The 19,073-nt window shown below is 51.3% G+C and overlaps 2 protein-coding genes across 2 annotated transcripts in view; one reads left to right on the top strand and one right to left on the bottom strand.

The window, feature by feature from the left end:
* LOC111151949 (thromboxane A synthase 1) overlaps positions 1-10,900 on the top strand; it is a 164,657-nt gene extending 153,757 nt beyond the window's left edge. Inside the window, exons 11-14 of the mRNA XM_022510192.1 lie at positions 2,812-2,903; positions 6,791-6,928; positions 8,368-8,530; positions 10,662-10,900. Coding sequence (XP_022365900.1) covers positions 2,812-2,903; positions 6,791-6,928; positions 8,368-8,530; positions 10,662-10,736 — 468 coding nt within the window. The 3' untranslated portion in view covers positions 10,737-10,900. The remainder of the gene's footprint in view (positions 1-2,811; positions 2,904-6,790; positions 6,929-8,367; positions 8,531-10,661) is intronic.
* A 2,691-nt stretch (positions 10,901-13,591) lies between these two features.
* Positions 13,592-19,073, bottom strand: part of LOC111151937 (poly(ADP-ribose) polymerase family member 12) — a 40,637-nt gene continuing 35,155 nt past the window's right edge. Inside the window, exons 10-12 of the mRNA XM_022510164.1 lie at positions 18,711-18,841; positions 17,718-17,869; positions 13,592-14,705 (exon numbers count right to left, since the gene is read on the bottom strand). Coding sequence (XP_022365872.1) covers positions 14,380-14,705; positions 17,718-17,869; positions 18,711-18,841 — 609 coding nt within the window. The 3' untranslated portion in view covers positions 13,592-14,379. The remainder of the gene's footprint in view (positions 14,706-17,717; positions 17,870-18,710; positions 18,842-19,073) is intronic.

Genomic DNA, 19,073 nt, shown 5'->3' with positions numbered 1-19,073 from the left:
TCCAGATGGGTGGACGGTCTGTCTGTGGGGTAGGGACCTGAATTTCATTGCCTCACCAGGGGCTGATTAAAATGTGCAGGCATGAGCCTCCCTCCACCTCACTGGCCCACTCCTCCTGTGGGAGGGATCCCTGGGGTAGAACGTAGAAGGACTAAGGCAGTGAGAGGTCTCACCCCAAGGCTCCTGTTGTAACTGCTGGGGTGGGGCCTGGGCAGGGGCTTCAAAAGAAGATCTGGTGCCCAGGCCCCACTTCAAACCAACAGACAACTCCCGCAGGGCAAGGCTCAACTATCCTTCTGTATTGAAAGCCGTCCCACTGCTTCTAATGTTCAGCCACATTGAGAACCACTGGACCAAGCTGAGAGTTACATGTGTATCTTGAGCCAAAAGTTTAGAGGCACAGCAGAAAGCTCATCCACAGGAAGAATAAATGAAGACTCTGCCTTTATAAGAGCAAACTCCTTTAGGCTGCTTCTAGAAGTTTTCTTTCTCTGACAAATGCTGATTGCTTCTAAATCACAAATTTTGTTTGGGGAACCAACAGCATTTACCACTAGGGACACTGCTTGCAGATGGTTTTCTTTTTCTTTTTGAGATTTAGTTCTACATTTTGATGCGCGGTACTACTGTTTCTTTTTATTTATTTATTTTTATTTTTTAAAGATATTTTTTATTTATTTGACAGAGAGACGGGTCACAAGTAGGCAGAGAGAAGGGGGGGAAGCAGGCTCCCTGCTGAGCAGAGAGCCCAATTCAGGGCTCAATCCCAGGATCCTGGGATCATGACCTGAGCCAAAGGCAGAGGCTTTAACCCATAGGTTACAGCCATAACCTATTTATTTATTTTTTTAAACATTTTCTGCACTTGTTAAGTCTCCTTTGTTTGCAGATAACAAAATTCAGCTGTTGTTAACTGAGGCCATGAACAAGAAAGTGTTTTAAGAGCCCGGATCCACCACCCACGGGGGCTACTGGCACACACACTGGAAATGGTCTCTCTCTGTCGTTTGCCTCTGCTTCTCTCTGCACATTTAATTCATTCCTTCTTTCTCACAGCCAACTGGAATTTTCTGCTCATTCATCCACAAGGAAGAACATGGTCGCCAACAGGTCACGACTCCCTTATGTTCAGTTCCCACCTGCTGGAGGCAAAACTCTTTTTTCTCTGCACTAGATTTAAATTCCCAGACTGGTGTCCTGCAGTCAGAGGCTCACTCTCGGGCCAATCAACCGTGGCCTGTATGGCCAACTCCGCGGTCGGAAACCATGGGGCCCCTCACTCAAAAAAGCAGGGTAAAGTGCCATTAACGGTAGATACGAAGGTTCTCCCTTTTTTCTTCTTCTTTAGCATGAATCCTACCTACCATTCACCTTTATATCACGCAATGCCAGTTTTAAATGTAAATATCAGAGCATTTAGCGTACATGCAGAATCAATGAAATTATGCAATTTGTATCTTGTGACTCATGGGCCAGAAGAAACAAGCACAAACTAAGCATTAGAAAGAAGACAGGGGTGCCAGGCTCCCCCAAGGAGGCACTCCCCCATGCATGGGGTACTGTGTGGGCTGGGGAGCCAGACCCGCACATTTGTTTGGGGGCCCTGCCCTGTCCTGCTAGCCACTAGCCTCAGGGAGGGCAGCCGTGTGGCCAGCTGCAGGCCTGTGAAGGGCTCCCTAAGGGGGAGCAAGGCCACTCGGGGCCCATCCATGGACAGCTGGGGGCCGCAGCCTGGACTTGCCCCCCAGTGCTGCCCTCTGTTGCTCTGGGAGGGGAGGTCAAAGGAAGCCAGCCTCCAAGCTGGGGAGGGCTCTTGCATCAGCACTATCTGCTTGAAAGAAAGGAGGCAGTCTCCTACCAAGCAGGTGACCCCCTCTGGCTCCCTAGGGAATGGGGTGAGAGAGATTTGGGGAAACCCAGCAGAGCCACGAAAAAGCCTCCGTGACCCCATTCGAACCAATCCTCCCACGACATCCTGCTCCCTAGCTCCCATCCCAGGTGTCCCTCCTCCCCAGGCCGGGGGGAGAGGAGGGTGACAGTGTCACCCCAGTGGGCATTGTCCAAGGGACTCTGGGGTCCCCCCAACACAGGATGCTGGGTCATGCTTCTCCACACCTTCGCCCTTGATCTAATCTGTATTTCCTGACCTTTCCTGATCTGACTGAAAAACAAAGTCTCCTCGTCTTCATTTGTATTTTTCATCATAGGCAACTTTATTTCTCCTTCTAGGTTCCACTCGTTCATATCCTTTGGCCATTTTCCTAATGAGTTTCTTTCCTTCCTGACTGAGAATAGCTCTTTGGGTTTTGTCACTACACTTCTTTTACATCACTGGAACTTTTTTTTGCCTTTTCTGCAATTTCCCGCTGCATCTTTTAACTCTGTGATGTGCCAGTTACCGCCCCCGTGGCCGCCCCTCACCCAAGGCTCAATCTTCTCATCTGAGAGATGGGAGAACGGCTGCCTCGTGGGTCTACAGGGAGGATTAATCCAGGTCGTGTCTATGCGACACGTAGCCACCAAGCCCCTCTCTCTCCATAAATGCTCACAGCCGCACCTACTGCCGTGACGTTAGAGCCAAGCTTCTCTGTAGGACATTTCGAGGTCCCCAAGGCCCAGGCTGGCCCGGCTGGTCCACGAGGCAGCACACGGGGCGCTGACCTAACACTGTGTGGACCGCACTGCGTGCATTTTGCCCAGTCTGTACTTACCACTCTCCATTCAGCGGGACCCTAAAGCTAATGGAGAAGCCAGAAAGCTGCTGGGCTCCGTGTAACTCACCTTTCTTCCTCTGTCACGACCCCCCACCAGCCGGCCCCTGACTACAGCAGCTTCCAGGAAGGCCTGCCTTACCTGGACATGGTGATCGCAGAGACTTTGCGGATTTACCCACCGGCTTTCAGGTACGCCTGCGCTGCCCCCCTCCCTCCCCCTACTCAGCCCCCCCGCACCCCAAAACCCTTTCGAGGCATCACCGTCTAAGCCCGTCACTAGTCCTCAGTCTATCACCACCTGCATTATCGAGAATGCCGGACTTAGGCTCCTGGAGGCCAAGGTCTGCGTCCTGGGTTTCTCAGGTTTCAGTGCCTTCCACAGAGTGACCGCGGCAGTAAATGTCTGGCTCATTTTCCTCTACGTGAATACCTTCTTGAACTGTCACCGGTCTGTTCTTCACATGACCTTCCTCCCCAACCCAAGCCAGTCTCCTTGGCCCCCTAGGCTTGAATGGCATTTGCGGGTCCCCCTGCTTGTGGGTCCATTCATCCATCCTTCTATTTGGTAACTATTTATTGAGCCGAATGCTGTGCCAAGCACAGCGCAATCAGCCGCACACAAAACAGATAAAACCCCTGCCCTTGGAGTTGATGTTCCAGGGGGAACCTTCTAAGGCCTGGGAGGCCTCTCTTCACTCTCCAGCTACCCACCCCTGCCCTGTCCTTGGAGCTCCAGCCCGACACTCGCTACCCCATGCAGTCTGCCCCTCCTCCCCCAGCATTTTCCAGAAGACTGTACTTCCTATTATGTTCCTGGACACTTCTCACCCGCTCTGCAACATCTCACCCGTGGACACCCGCTCACACCAACCTGCAAGTGCCTCGAGAGCAGGAATCTGGTCTTCTGCTTCTTTCCAACTCCCCCTAAATAAGGCATTCCATGGAGCACAGGGTCTTAACTGGGGTCCTCATGCCCACAGGGTGGGGAAACCGTGGCCAGATTTCAGGTTCTAGAAACAGAAGTGACACAAAGCATTTAACCTATCCTAAGTTCCACTCTGCATGTCTATAAATTAATACACTCCATCAAGCATACAGAGGTAGACTTTGCCATTCTAAAAGAGAAAATGTGGATGCTTTGAAGGTATCTCATTATATTCCAAACCAAAAACATCACAGAGAGTGTGAGCATAGATATTGTCCAAAGTGTTCGGACCCAGAGCAAACAGAATTCCAGAGACGTGAGTGGAACCACATGGTCCTCAAGCACACCGGGTATCAGTCCCCTGCTCTTGGAGCAGCCAGGACACCAGGACCCGCCTTGCCGCTCTCCTGGTGCGGACATGAAGACAAATTTTATGGGCCTTCCCTGATTTCCCTGGGAGCCGCAGAGCACGCTGTCATCCAATCTTTGTATTTTAGTGATTTACATCCAGCTTCCTTCCAAGGGAGAGTGGGCAGCTGGTGTCCACATTAAAGCGAAACTCAAAGTAAGACTAATTCAGTGATGGAACAAAGGCCGTCCAAGGGGAAGAAGCCTTTATGGGACCCCAGAGATGGCTGATAACTGGGGTCAGGTCCCCACCGCGGCTCCTCCCGGAGAGAAAAACCAGCAGAGTCAAACCGCTGCATTCTCCAGCAGGAGGAAAGTCTATACAGTGGTCAAAGCCAGGTCCCTTCCTAGACCTAAACCCAATCAAGAACTCATCACGTGGGACGCCTGGGTGGCTCAGTTGGTTGGACGACTGCCTTCGGCTCAGGTCATGATCCCGGAGTTCCGGGATCAAGTCCCGCATCGGGCTCCCAGCTCCATGGGGAGTCTGCTTCTCCCTCTGACCTTCTCCTCACTCATGCTCTCTCTCACTGTCTCTCTCTCAAATAAATAAATAAAATCTTTAAAAAAAAAAAAAGAACTCATCACGTAAGACCTTGTAGAGGGGATGCATTGAGTGACGAAGTGAACAGGCTCTTCAACACCCAAATGCTCTGATCGATTCTCCAAGGGACGCCTAGAAACTTCAGAAACAGTACCGCATAAAGGCGGCCAGCAGAGGCACGGCTCCTGGGAACCAGCAGCGGGTGGTCTCACTTGAAGGCAGGACACAGACGAGGGAACTGGGATGAATTGATTGACTCCCTCCTCAACCCACATCGAGTGCCAGTGGTCCAAAACTGCAGAACAGACTGAGACAGAAAGTCGAGACAGTCTCACACCCCGACCTCTTGCTGGCTGTGTGACCTCAGGTAAGCACCGTGCTGCTCTGGGCTTCAGCTTCCAGGGCGTTCAGTGGACACATAATGCCTGCTCGTCCCCCCACATGAGTGGAGAGAAACAGTGGGACAGAACGGCTGAAACGCCGAACACTCTAAGTCTCGCATCACGTATGAGGGGGAAAGCAAGAAGGACTGTCCTTCCAGTCGAATGGCCAACCTCCGGCCAACTCTGGTCCTGGCAAGACACGATTTCCTGGGCCTCACCCTCCTCCATACCCACTACGCTGGAATTTTTAATCCTATCAACTCTGCAGACTTCTGCTGTCAAACAACAGAAAGGAGAGAGAGGAGCCATCACTCTTCTCAGCCAAACGAGAAGCCAATTTGCTTCAGCCCAGACAACAGATACGGAGTCGAATACAGATAGAATGCGAATTTATTTATTCTACTTTATTATTTTCATCTCAGAAAAGTGTGTTGGCTTTTCCTAAGCCCTGACGCACCTGGACTGATTAACCATTATCCACCAAAAAAAAATCCCCTCAGAATGGCCCCTGTGTAAAACACACCAACTCTTGCTGAAGTGTTATCAGTGTGAATCCAGGATTCCAGGCGGTATAACTCAGCAGATTTTTCTGGCCTTGGATATGGCCTGCCCTAGCCGGACGGGAGGCCCAGCCACATACAGAAGGAAAGGCCCTATTTTCTGGTTTCCAGGGGCCTTGGATCCAAGTCCAAGAAATTTCCAGTAAAGATGAAAAAGAAGAGGACTTTGGAAAAGGACCCCTTTAGAACCAAGGCCGATTTGAGCACTGGTGTTTCGCTACCTGATCCAAGCACGTATTAGCTGCGTTGGTTGCTCAGGGTCTGAAAGGGGGGTTTCCCCAGTCCTGGCCTCTCCTGTTACCTTAAAGGCCCCTGACGGAGTGATGAAGGCTGCTGGGAGCCTCGGGTTGCTCTTCATTTCTTTTATAAGCGAGAACAGAATATAATGGTAATTAGTATAGTAATTTATCTCCTCTAAGATATCTAGGAAAGTCCAGTCTTTACAATCTGAAGTAAAAGCCAGCATAATTTTTAATTTTTAAAGTGATGACCTGCATTACCAAAATAATAATCTCATGCTAAAAGAAAAAAACAACCAAAAACAAAAACCCCTAAACAATACAGAAAGATCTAAAGAAAAAGTTGGCATCTCTGATCCCCTGCTGTCCTCGACCCCAGTACCATCCCTTAGAAGAAATCATGGTGGAAGTTCAAGTATTCTTCCAGAAATTGTATATTTGTGTGCAAACATCTATAGACTGGCTCTTAAAAACACAACATAAAAAGGATTGTGCCGTGGCATTTGGTAGCCAATCTGACCAGCAGTTTTGCCCTCAAGTAGAAGTTATCCATAGTGACGCAGACAAGGAATGGAGATCAGAGGTTCAAACTCAAGTTTCCTTTAGGTAAAGCGAGGGGGCGGGTGAGGGTCATTTCAAGAGGCTTGCCCATGGACGGAAGATGAGGGAAAGTGTGGCCAGCGTCATAACCTTACAACCCCCGCCCCCTGCAGGGAGAAGCCCTTCGGAGGTACCCCTGCTCCCCTAATCAGGCCTAAGAAAAGCTCTTCAGGCTTGATGGATGAATGCATTTTCACTGAGGGCCAAAGGAGTCTAAGAGCTTGGAGGCTGCAGGGCCATGGGCAGTGGAAGGTTGGGGGCGGGTAGAAACCATTGCCAGAGAGCTGGGCTTCCTTCCCCCCCCCACCCCCTTTCCACACTTCAGGCTCAAACCCCGTTTTGCCCCAGTATGCCGCCGGCAAGCTCTCCTCGTTGCTGCTGTGCCTTAAGGCAGGGGTGACCGACTTGTCCCCACAGGTTCACGCGGGAGGCGGCGCGGGATTGTGAGGTGCAGGGGCAGCGCATCCCGGCGGGCGCCGTGGTGGAGGTGGCCGTGGGCGCCCTGCATCATGACCCCGAGTACTGGCCACACCCCGAGACCTTCAACCCGGAAAGGTGAGCTCAGTTCCTTCAAATGGGCGACTTGAGGGTAAAGCACTTAGAGGTGGCCAAGGGGAGATAAGGATTTAGTAAAGCTGTCCCCAGACAGTTGAAAGTCATGGCCATTAAACACATGAGAAACATAATTTCTAAAGGAAATTAACTGTACCATTTTTAAAAGCCCTGAACAGAATACAGAGATTTCACATCTCAGCAGCCCTGCATCCAAGTAACAGGGCAATTGCTAACGGGGGGTCCTCGGTCCCAGCCAAGAAACAGGACACGCGACCAGATTTTAGTTGTGCACTGGAACGTTAACAAAACATCATTTCCTTTTTTAAAAACTGGAGCTTGTTCCAAAACAAGAGCCATCAACAAATTTCTCCCTGATTTCATGAGACCCAGCTGTGCTCTCGCAAGGTAGCCCTAGATCCCCGCTCCTGTCCCCTGTGTGGATCTGGTCCCTTGTCTACATTTCATTTCTAGGCTCCCGGACTGAAAATGACTGAGCAGGTATCCACACCCTTCTCGGAATCGATGGATATCCCTTCCTTGGCCTGATCTGACAATGGGGAGGGCCGGGCAGACAGACACTGTTTCCACCTTCTGGAATTTCAAATTCCCGTGAAAAAGAGGCCCCAACCCTCCCACCCTACCCCAGGGTCGGGGTGGGGGGGGGAGTGGAGGGCAGCAGGACCTAGATCAATTCATACCCTGCAGAACGCAGGGGACCCCAGGCACCAGGGCTGCAGCCGAAGTGAGCGGGCTGTTATGAGACAGTGGTGGACACCCAGCTCTACTGTCCTGGAGCACAGGTGACAGATGCTATGTGACAGCAGGGAGGACAATTCCTGTAGTGGTTCAAAGACAAAAAGCCCCCAGTGGTTCCAGTTTCCACGCTTGAGGCAAGTGTGGGCAGAGGAGATGGTGGCCCAGTGCGGCCTCCAAGGCTAAACCGGCAGGAGGTGGCCTGGAGGGCTGGTGCCCAGGGATTCTGCTTAGGGGGCTGGTGGCCGCTGGGGTCCTGCTGGGGCTTCTGGGGAATTTGGAGCCACAGGCTCAGGTGAGGGCTGTGGATTCCTGAGACTTTGATCCCAGTGGATCCCAGTGGATCCCAGTGAGCCTTCAGATCCATTAACACAATCAGTTCTTAAGGGGAGAGGGAGAGGGCCAAGAGGGCCTTCCAGGTGATCCTCATCAGCAGGGCCTCCAGGGCTTTGAGGACGGAGGAGAGGGCAAGACGGAAGCTCAGGGAGCAGCAGCCACCAGCTCCAGGGTCCGAGGGAGGCGGCCACGGGAAAACGGGATTCTGTGGACCGCGGTGGGACTCAGGCCCACGTACAAGGAGCGTGGGCTCAGATGAAGGGGTCCCTCGGCCACTGCGAGGGGCTGACGAAGCCCGGGGGAGGGAAGCGGGTGTCCCGGGGCCTACCCTGACCGTCCGGCCCCTGCAGGTTCACGGCCGAGGCACGGCGACGACAGCGTCCCTTCACATACCTGCCTTTCGGGGCGGGCCCGCGGAGCTGCCTCGGGGTGCGGCTGGGGCTGCTGGAGGTCAAGCTGACGCTGCTGCACGTCCTGCGCCAGTTCCGGTTCGAGGCCTGCGCGGAGACGCAGGTGAGCCCGCCGCTGCGCGCGGGGGGAGGGGCTCTTGATCAGCGATAGGGGGGCTAATAATCACGCCCTCTCGCTGCTCGCGTTGTGCGAGGATTAAATGGGTCCGCACTCCTCTGTTACCGAGGCTGCGCCTCCGAGCCTGTAGCTCTTCCCTGTTCGGCAAAGAAAACCCAGGGATCCCCCCGAGTAGGTTGTATTATTCCCATTCTTCAGATGAGAAGCTAAAATAAAGCTCAGGTTAAGTCACTTGCCTGAGGCCACGCACTTGGACTGCAGGCTCTGTGAGGGCAGGAACCAAGTCTGCCTTATTCACTGTGGCAGTCTCCAGCACCGGGCACCACGCCGGTGCACACACGTGCACTGAATGGATGTTGATGAGCAAATGAGTGATTAGCCAGGGAATGAAGAAACTGGCTCCAACCAGATCTGGCTCGCCCCTACCTGCTCCCCCATAAGCCACCCTCCTTCCTCTACCTCTAGCCGCCTTGCTGCCGTGTGGGCTGTTCCCTACACAGCCTGAAACTTGTGTCCCTCCATGCCTATTCAGAATCCCTCTGCACAGACAGGAGCCCGTTTGGGGACAGATTCTAAGTACACAGTGATGGAGGGACAACTGCTGGAGTCAGAGCGTGGCATTGCCTGTGACAAACAGTCTGGCTTCCAGGCTGGAGAGAGGGAGGGGCAAATTGGGAACACAGAGCCAAACCAACAGAAAGAAAAGCAGGCCCCCCAAATGCCTGAGGTGTTTGTGTGTGCAAGACTTCCTTTTGGGGTTTGTCTCATTAACCCTTGATCTTGACAGTACAGCAGTCATTGTCCCCAAACACTGCTTGTGCTTGGCATTCCCCACCTCAAGAACCAGCCGTGAGTCCCCGAGCCTGCTGGATCTATGGAGAGCTCTTCTGAGTCCACTTTGTGTTCCCTGCCCCAACTTCCCACTGTGAGAGGGCTCTCCCCACTCCTCCCTAGCTAGAATGCCACCAACCGCCCCCAGCCTAATCCCATCTTCCAAATCCTTTGGAGTTCCCTCAAATCTGGAAGTGGTCCCTGAAAAGTCCTACTCTTAAGGCTTCTCCCATTCCTAGGCCCACCTCAGGTGTCCATTCCTCCAGGAAGCCCTCCCTGACTTTGCTAGCCCCAACTGATCTCCTTTTTGGAAGTCCAATGGAGTTTCCAGTTTGTCTAGAGCGGTGTTAATACAGTAGCTGCCAGCCACACTAACCTTTAATAATCAAATTTAAAATTCAGCCCCTCATTTGCTCAGTTGCCACACATGCTACTGGCTACCGGACAGGATAGCACGGGTTTAGTTCATCTTGTTTCCTGGTCATATAACTTGTCTCCCCTCTGAACCTTAACCCCCAAAGACATCTGAAAAGCCCACCAAGGCCCCGACACTGAGGCCTGGTGATTCTTCTTTCCCTGAAAGCGTTCATTCACGTTAGCCACCGAACCATCATTTTACACAGGGCTCCAGGAGACATCCTGCTTCTTGAGCAATTCTTTGGCTTTTCTTCCAAGTCCCCAGTCCACCATCAATCTGCCTTGTAAGTTGGACATGAAAGCTCTCTGAATGGCAGCAAGGTAGACCACACAGCACACGTGAGAAGGGGGTGAGGCTAGACCACAGCACACATGAGAAGGGGACACTACGAAGCCACTCTCCCAAAACCCCTTGTAAAGAGAGAGGGCTGCTCAGTTACCGCTGGGGCACCGGGGAGTGAGAGGAGGGGAGGTGAGAGTTTGAGGCTTTGGTCCTCACTTTCCAGTCATGTGACCTTGGATGAGCCACCTGGTGTCTTTGAACCTCCATTTCTTCATTTGCAGAGTGAGCCGCTACCACGGCCTATGCAGGCTTCTTGGGAGGATAAACGCGGGACCGAGTACCTTACTCCCCTGCAGTATTTCATCAGCATGGGAAAGCGGGTCAGGCGCCAGTGTGCTGCTGGGGCGCCAGCGTCCATTGTCCCCAGGACGCAGTTTTGCTGCCTTCTCAAAGCCGTGCTAGGAGGCTTGCTCTGCGAGCTCAGCCCTGCTGTCCCTCATTGCCACAATCATTCTCCAGGCCCTGTTGCAAAGAAGCTTCCTTGCAGATGCGGTTAGCTGTAACCAGTCTCTTCATCTCTTTCAGGTACCACTGCAGCTAGAATCCAGATCTGCCCTAGGGCCAAAGAACGGCGTCTACGTCAAGGTTGTCTCCCGCTGACAGTGTTGTGATGACGCGCCCAGATTCAAAGTAGACCTTCCTGTGGAAATTCAGATTCTGGGGAAAACATCACTGAAGCAATTGAAAGGGTGCCTGGTGTGCAAGTAGAAAAGAGGTAGTTAGATAACATTTCCTAAATGCTTAATAAATGTTTATTGCACTTAGTTTTGACTTTGCTGATGATGTATGAACCACTGACCCACCTCTCTCCATCTGGGATTGCTGACAACGAAGCAAAAATGTAATTTTGTCAGAATGACTGAGAACTCAGGGTTTTGAAGGAAGTCCTGGCCTCAGGATGGGAGGGATCTGTACGACAGAGGACTTGGGGACACTGGGTGAGCTGCCTTTACAGCACCAGCTCCTGGGCCTCCAGCTTCTGGTGCACTTGGGGCATTTCACTTAAAAAAATGAGATTTATCAGAAGCCCAGCTTTAACAGTGGCTCAAAAGCTTTCTTGTGCTTTGATTTTCCTAGGTAGGATAATACTAACTTTATAAGGTTTTAATGCACAGAAGAGTGAGAGAGACGGAAACATAGGCTTTGGACCTTCTCTTCCTTTTGATCCAAGAGTCAAACATAGAAGTGAATTTATTAAACTATCGTGTTGCTAAGAAGTTGAAATTCAACAAGGAGCTCTCAAGTTGAATCCCACATCTGCCATCAGCTACATGTGGTCGTGGCTGCTGGTCTTCCTACATCCCTGTGCCTCCATGTACTCAGCTGTAAAACAGGGCCGCTGACCTAGATCAAAGCCCCCTCCCCTGTGCACCATCTGAGCAGCGAGAAGGGGCTGAGCGTCCTGTAGGTAGCATTCCGAGCAGGAGTCCGTGAGCGTGGCTATCCAGACGCTGGCCCACGTGTAGGCTGTTTCAGAACTGGCACAAGAGGTTTCCATGTATCCCTGGCTGTGGATCCTGCCTCTGTCATTGGGTCCTCTCCTACTCCAGCCCAGGAGACCCCATGCTTCCCCCAAAGTCCTTCCTTGGAGAGCCCTCTTCTCACTTTCAGGCTTCCCCGGAGGCAGGAAGGCGTGGTCCCAGCCCTGGGAGTTGCCTGGCCAGCCCATCACACAGCTCTCCCTGCACCCTTGCCCTCACCACTCCTCCTCTCTGGGCGCCAGCTTCTTCAAGATGTCTCGCCATGTATGGCCACACGTTCCACTTCCTGGTGACCCATCTGTCCTTCCTGAGCAGCCTGCCCGTCTCGTCTCCCAGCCCCTAACCCTCTATGGCCATCACATAGCGTCATCCTGCAGAAGAGCCCAGCTGAGCACCTGACTCCCTCCTCAGAGCACAGTCTGTGTGTGGCGCCCCCAGCCTGTCAGCTCCACTGGCTTCCCTCACCTTCTCTGTCCAGGTGCTTCCCACCTTCAGACACAGCAGTGAGGCCTCCTCATATTCTAGAATTGCTGGACTCAGCCCTTCGACTGTTTCAACCCACAATCCCGAGCTCCCCTGAAATCCCACCACCCATGTGCGACACCAGCTACCGTGGGGCAAGAGCTGTCACGAACTGGGCCCTCCACAGGACCCTTTAGCTGAATCCCAACCAGGTCCTCGTGACAAGTCAGTCACACACACTTGCCCTGGGTCCCACCGCCTCTTGGCACGAAGGGCTATCGTTATTTTGACTTCTTCCCATCACAGTGCCCGGTCCCCCCCACCCTATAAACGGGTCACACGGACCCTGTCCCTCTCTCAAATTTCAGGTCCAAGGTTGCTTTCTGAAAGGGGAGCAAATCCAGGGCCTCTGCAGTCTTCACAGCTCAACTGCCTTTTCTGGAGCATGTGACCATCACCGACACCAGGTTTCTCCAGCCGTCCGTCCCACCCACACTTCCCAGTGGACCATCCCTGCTGCCCACCACTCAGCTCCCAGCAGCGAGATGGTTAATGAGCATGGGATCACTCACAGTTAAGACTTGGCTGGCAAGTACCTGACTTCGTGTTTCTCCCTGACACCCTCTGGCCCTCCACCTACACTGGAGGACCTGGACTCGGTTGAAAAGCAATGAATAAGATTTCAGGATCAGGCAGGGTAGGGAGGAAATATTTTGGGGGCTCTGAAAAAATCATACCATGTACAACCCGTTGACTAGCCTGGCAGGTGGGGAAGATAGTACTGCTGTTGCTACATTTTTCTGGTCAAAGAATTCAGTTCTTCTCTGCCTTAACCTGTGTAAGGTTCCAAGGTACTGCCTACCCCTGTTCCAAAGATGGAAAAACAACAGCCTTGGATCTGAGCACTCAAGGACAGAGTGACAGAAGTGGAGGCAGCAGGCAGAGTGGACACACTATATTAGGATGGTGGGGATGGGCAGGAAAGGTGTAGGGGAAGAAGAGGAGCCCATTACTGAGGACTGAACTCAGAGACCAAAAGGGATGGCCACATCGTGACACGGAGCTGCCCTGCCCATCCCTCCTCCCCCACAGCCAGCCAGTGCTCAGCAGGGACTCCCATCAACTGCTATGTGTGCAAGGCAGAACGCACCCAGCCCTCCACATCCACGACACACTCTGCTCAGGAGTCAGTCTGGGTTTTGCAGAACTTGAAGTTCACAGCGGTTGGGGGAAAGAAAAAAAATACGAATATGTAACTTCTGTAAATTGAAGGGAGATGTAGGACCATGTGGGCATGTAGTTAGGGCTCCTCTTAGGATTGTGGAAGGAGCGCCAGCGAGTGAGAGGTCCTGAACCTTCAGGTTCGTCAGCTTTAGCGTAAATCCACACACGGCCCCCAAGACCAGTACCGGGGGCTGTTATATCCCGACACACCCAGAAAAGTGCCTGTATCCAGCAGGTGCTAGATAAATAGACGCTGAAGAATGAGCTCTGGTCGCCACCCACTTCAGATAAATATTCTTTTATTTCCATGCTCCACAGTGACATTTGCAGCTCAGGTATTCAAATCTCACAGGAACAGAAAACCCACATTTGGAGGGTGTCCAGTGTGCTCAGATATGGGAATGGGCCTTTGTGGGCAGAGCCCCGGGGGTCCTTGGGGGTGGTCACCCATCCCTGTCACCTTCCACTGAGTGATGCAGACCCCACCAGGACAAAGGGAAGCTGACGGGGCCCCAGTGATGCCACACAGTAGCCACTTGCTCTAACACGGTGACGGATGGGCCGACTCCAAGGCCAGAAGCCCGGAAGGAGAGGTGCCTGGATTAGAACCAGAGCAACAGACAGTGACGGCTTCCTGCACTGATGGCTACTGCATCATTTTGACAAAAAATTAAACAAGATGCCACTGAGACCCTGAAAAACCAAATGACTCACTGCAGAAACTTAAATTTAAAATCAATCCATAAAATAGTATCTAGAAACTCTGTGCCTGGTGCCCATCGGCCACAGAGTCAACAGAGAGTGTAAATAATAAAACTTTAACAGACTAGTAAAAGGCAGTAACGGGCCCACCTATAGTCACTTCTGGTTAGTCTACTAATGATCTACTAATGACCCCAAAAGTGGCTTAAAACTGAAAACCGTTATCAGTGAGAGATTAAGAATATAACTTCATCAGGAAGTCAACATTAAATGAACAGTTCATTAAAAGTTTTTGTTTAAAAAAAAAAACACCTTCCCAAATAGCTACTCCAAGGAAGCCACGCCTGAAAGGCATTAAAAACATCCTCGCAGGCTTACTGCCGGCCCCCAAAGAAAGACGCCAAGGAGAAGAGGGCGGAGGCACCAGCCGTGGGCTTGGTGGAGCCGGTATACTGAATCACGTACTCCGGGTAGACCTGGTGCTTCTCGAAGACCACGAAGATGGACGGGTCGGACATGCTGTTCACGCAGCTGTCGTAGAAGACACTGCCAAGGCCCTCCTTGGCTGGGGGACGGACGAAGGAGGCATTGCCTCGGATGAACTCCCCCACCAGCACCCGGGCCAGGAACATCGTGTGGGACTTGGTGTCAGATTTGCTGTAGTGGTGGGAGTACGCGGCATCCCGGGCAAAGTAGCTCCCTGCAAGGACACACACGGGTTCAGCTGGGGGTGGGGGGCGGGAGGCAGCCCGCAGCCTGGAAGGGGGTGCTCGGGGTTCTGTCAGCCAGGCGACACCCCTGCCTCCCTCTTCTCACATTTCTCCAGCCTCTTCCCTCATGAAGGGCATCACGAGTCTCACCAAACTCTGAGACAGAAAACTCAAGTTCTGACTCGGTCCCTCAAATCCTAAAGGTTCCCCTGGGCACATCACTACTTAGCCCCCAAACCTCAGCTCCCTCAGCTCTAAAATGCAGCTATCACCCCAGCCTCATAGGGTTGGTGTGGAAAGGGAGCAAGATCCCATACACGGATAACTGTAGCCACTGGCAGCCCCACAAAGAATTCAGAATTCACAATTCTGAAGCTCGTCGAATGGGACCTGCACTGGAGGCTGCCACGTACACATTTGGAAATAGGACCCACCACCGGCTTCCATCCATCCTGTGCCCACGACTGCTGCCACACCTGATTAAGGCTGACTGATGGACAAGTGACAGAGTCCAAAGAGGGCTGTGGACTACAGCATCACATCATATGAGATTTTCAACTTAGCAACCCTGTCATGGTTACAGCAAAGAACATCCTTGTTCTTAGGAGGCACTCAAGGGGGAAAGGGCGTGACATATGCCACTTGCAAGTGGGTCTAAAGAAATAAAGCCAATGTGGCAAAAGGTTAAAGCTGATCAATCTAGGTAAAACTTATGCAGGGGGTTTTAAAATATTATTCTTGAGGCTTCCCTATGAGTTTAAAATTATTTCCAAATAAAGCTTGAAAATAACACAGAAAAATAGCTAACTCTCATTCTAGCGGGAATGACGAGTACACCGGCCTATCTGAAGTGTTCAGATTCCCATTCCAGGGATCACGCAGGCACAGTCAGGGCCGGACTCGGGGCTGGGAAGGTACCTGCTCTCCTTCCCCCACTCATGCTCACCATCTCCACAGCCTCCACTCCACAGGAACACAAAGCCCAGCCTGAGCAGGGCTGCTCCTGCTAGAACCTTGGGTGAGGCTCCTGGCTGCACACAGAGGACAGTAAGTGTGCCACCAGCTGGGCACCCTCCCCCAGAGGGCCAGGGGTCCATAACTCACTGAGTTTGACCCCGCTCAACAACTCACACTGGTCCCCCCATGCCCTCTATCAATTTGCTTTAAAAGGGTTTCCCAAGAATAAATATTATGAAAATGTCTATGCTACCTAAAGCAATCTACACATTTAATGCAATCCCTATCAAAATCCCATCCATTTTTTTCAAAGAAATGGAACAAATAATCCTAAAATTTATATGGAACCAGAAAAGACCTCGAAGAGCCAAAGGAATATTGAAAAAGAAAGCCAAAGTTGGTGGCATCACAATTCCAGACTTCAAGCTCAATTACAAAGCTGTCATCATCAAGACAGTATGGTACTGGCACAAAAACAGACACATAGATCAATGGAACAGAATAGAGAGCCCAGAAATGGACCCTCAACTCTATGGTCAACTAATCTTTGACAAAGCAGGAAAGAATGTCCAATGGAAAAAAGACAGCCTCTTCAAGAAATGGTGTTGGGAAAATTGGACAGCCACATGCAGAAAAATGAAACTGGACCATTTCCTTAAACCACACACAAAAATAGACTCCAAATGGATGAAAGACCTCAGTGTGAGAAAGGAATCCATCAAAATCCTTGAGGAGAACACAGGCAGCAACCTCTTCGACCTCAGCCGCAGCAACATCTTCCTAGGAACATCGCCAAAGGCAAGGGAAGCAAGGGCAAAAGTGAACTATTGGGATTTCATCAAGATCAAAAGCTTTTGCACAGCAAAGAAAATAGTTAACAAAACCAAAAGACAACAGACAAAATGGGAGAAGATATTTGCAAACGACATATCAGATAAAGGGCTAGTGTCCAAAATCTATAAAGAACTTAGCAAACTCAACACCCAAAGAACAAATAATTCAATCAAGAAATGGGCAGAGGACATGAATAGACATTTCTACAAAGAAGACATCCAGATGGCCAACAGACACATGAAAAAATGCTCCACATCACTCGGCATCAGGGAAATACAAATCAAAACCACAATGAGATATCACCTCACACCAGTCAGAATGGCTAAAATTAACAAGTCAGGAAACGAAGGATGCTGGCGAGGATGCGGAGAAAAGGGGAGCCCTCCTACGCTGTTGGTGGGAATGCAAGCTGGTGCAGCCACTCTGGAAAACAGCATGGAGGTTCCTCAAAAAGTTGAAAATAGAGCTACCCTATGACCCAGCAATTGTACTACTGGGTATTTACCCTAAAGATACAAACGTAGTAATCCTAAGGGGCACGTGCACCCAAATGTTTATAGCAGCAGTGTCCACAATAGCCAAACTATGGAAAGAACCTAGATGTCCATCAACAGATGTATGGATATAGAAGATGTGGTGTATGTGTGTGTGTGTGTGTATATATATATATATATATATACACATACATACAGTGGAATACTATGCAACCATCAAAAGAAATGAAATCTTGCCATTTGTGACGACATGGATGAACTAGAGGGTATTAGGCTTAGCAAAATAAGTCAATCGGAGAAAGACAACTATCATATGATCTCCCTGATATAAGGAAGTGGAGATGCAACGTAGGGGGTTTGGGGGGTAGGAAAAGAATAAATGAAACAATATGGGATCGGGAGGGAGACAAACCATAAGAGACTCTTAATCTCACAAACCAAACTGAGGGTTGCGGGGGGTGGGGGGAGGTGGAGTCCGGAGAGGGGGGTGGGGTTATGGACATCGGGGAGGGTATGTGCTATGGTGAGTGCTGTGAAGTGTGTAAACCTGGCGATTCACAGACCTGTACCCCTGGGGCTAATAATACATTGTATGTTTATAAAAAAATTTTTTTAAAAATATACAAATAAATAAATAAATAAATAAATAAATAAAAGGGTTTCCCAGGCCCTGGGAAGAAAGCCAGGTTCTGCCGGTGGGGCCACCTTTGCCCTTACCCTTGCCATAGGAAGTACCATGAAGACCACAGACCCGCCAGTCGAAGTTCTGCTGGCAGATGGCATCAACGAAATTCGCACTGGTGCCGTGGAAGAGCTGCCGCTCATCAACCACCTTCCCTCCATTTCTCTTCTGCATCTGGCCTTTTTGCCTAGAATCATGAGACAGGAGGCAGAGGGTGCTTGCTGCCAAATGCAGGCCACTTGACCCAAGAAAACACATTTTATTAGAAGCGTCATGAGTCCAGGCCCGTAAGACCAGGGTGAACAGCACAACCTGGGTGAAAAGCCCGCAGGAAGCCTTTGCCTCCACAGCTCAAGGCCTCTTCAGCTTATTGAACTCTTGAAACAGACCAGACCCACTTCTTCCCCACTACCTTGCTTCCTCCGGAGCTTAGCTAGGGAAGCTGGGAAGCTTGAGGATACTGGTGAGTGGGGGGCCGTCCCTCTCCCCTTGTTACTCCGATTTCATCACTGGTCCCAGAGTACAGATGACACTGCTCCAACCCCCTCTTCTGGGGACAGGTCAGCAGGACCCCAGGCTTGCCATGGTAACCTGCTGCAGATCTCCTCCCTACAAGGACAAGTCACTGAGTACCCAAGAACATGCTAGTTCTCAAGCACAAAAATGAGGCGCTGCTCCCTGGTAGTCAGGACACAGCTCTATCTCCCTCTGCGTGTGGGTGGCTTACACGGACCGGTCCCGCTGATCTTCAGGCAGGGAGGCAGAAGGCACCAGCACAAGTGCTGGCTGACACTAGGGCAGCTTGAGTCCCCTCAGCTCTGAGGGATGTGCCAATACTAAGCTATAAAGATGGAGAGATGGGGAGAAAAGCAGGGACACAGTCCCTGATTCCCCCAGCACTGGGCAAGCAGTGGCTGCCATCTCAGATTGTCCCTGAAACCCAGGACACGTCTGACAAGCAGCTAGCCTCCCGTGTATGTACTAGAGGGGATGGTCAGCAGCTCAGCAGGAGTGGGCCCTTCACGTACCACTGGTAGACTTCCCAGAGGGCCAGATTCTGGACTCGCTCAATCTTCTGAACAAAGTAAGAAGGCAGCGTACGGTTGAATAGGTTCCAGACCTTTTGATACTCGTCTGATGAAGAACTGAGGGTAATCTTCTGCAGGGAGCAAACATTTTTTTTTTCTCCGTTATCCTCGAAGTGTATATAGATCAGTCCCTTCCCAAGGCTGCTTATAAAATGCTAGAACTGCAAGCAAACCCAGACAGTGATCACTACTCTCCCTTGACCAGAGGTGTAGTCTCTCCAGCTGTGGGGTGTTTGCGGTTTGCGGTCACTTCCCTGCTGTTCACTGTGGAACCCTCCTGAAGGACGGGCACGTGATACATCG

This window comes from Enhydra lutris, unplaced genomic scaffold (assembly GCF_002288905.1).
Source record: "Enhydra lutris kenyoni isolate GAN:26980312 unplaced genomic scaffold, ASM228890v2 scaffoldscaffold27, whole genome shotgun sequence".
NCBI lineage: Eukaryota > Metazoa > Chordata > Mammalia > Carnivora > Mustelidae > Enhydra > Enhydra lutris.
The sequence above is the reverse complement of the archived record's forward strand: the minus strand, read 5'-3'. Positions and strand labels throughout refer to the sequence as shown.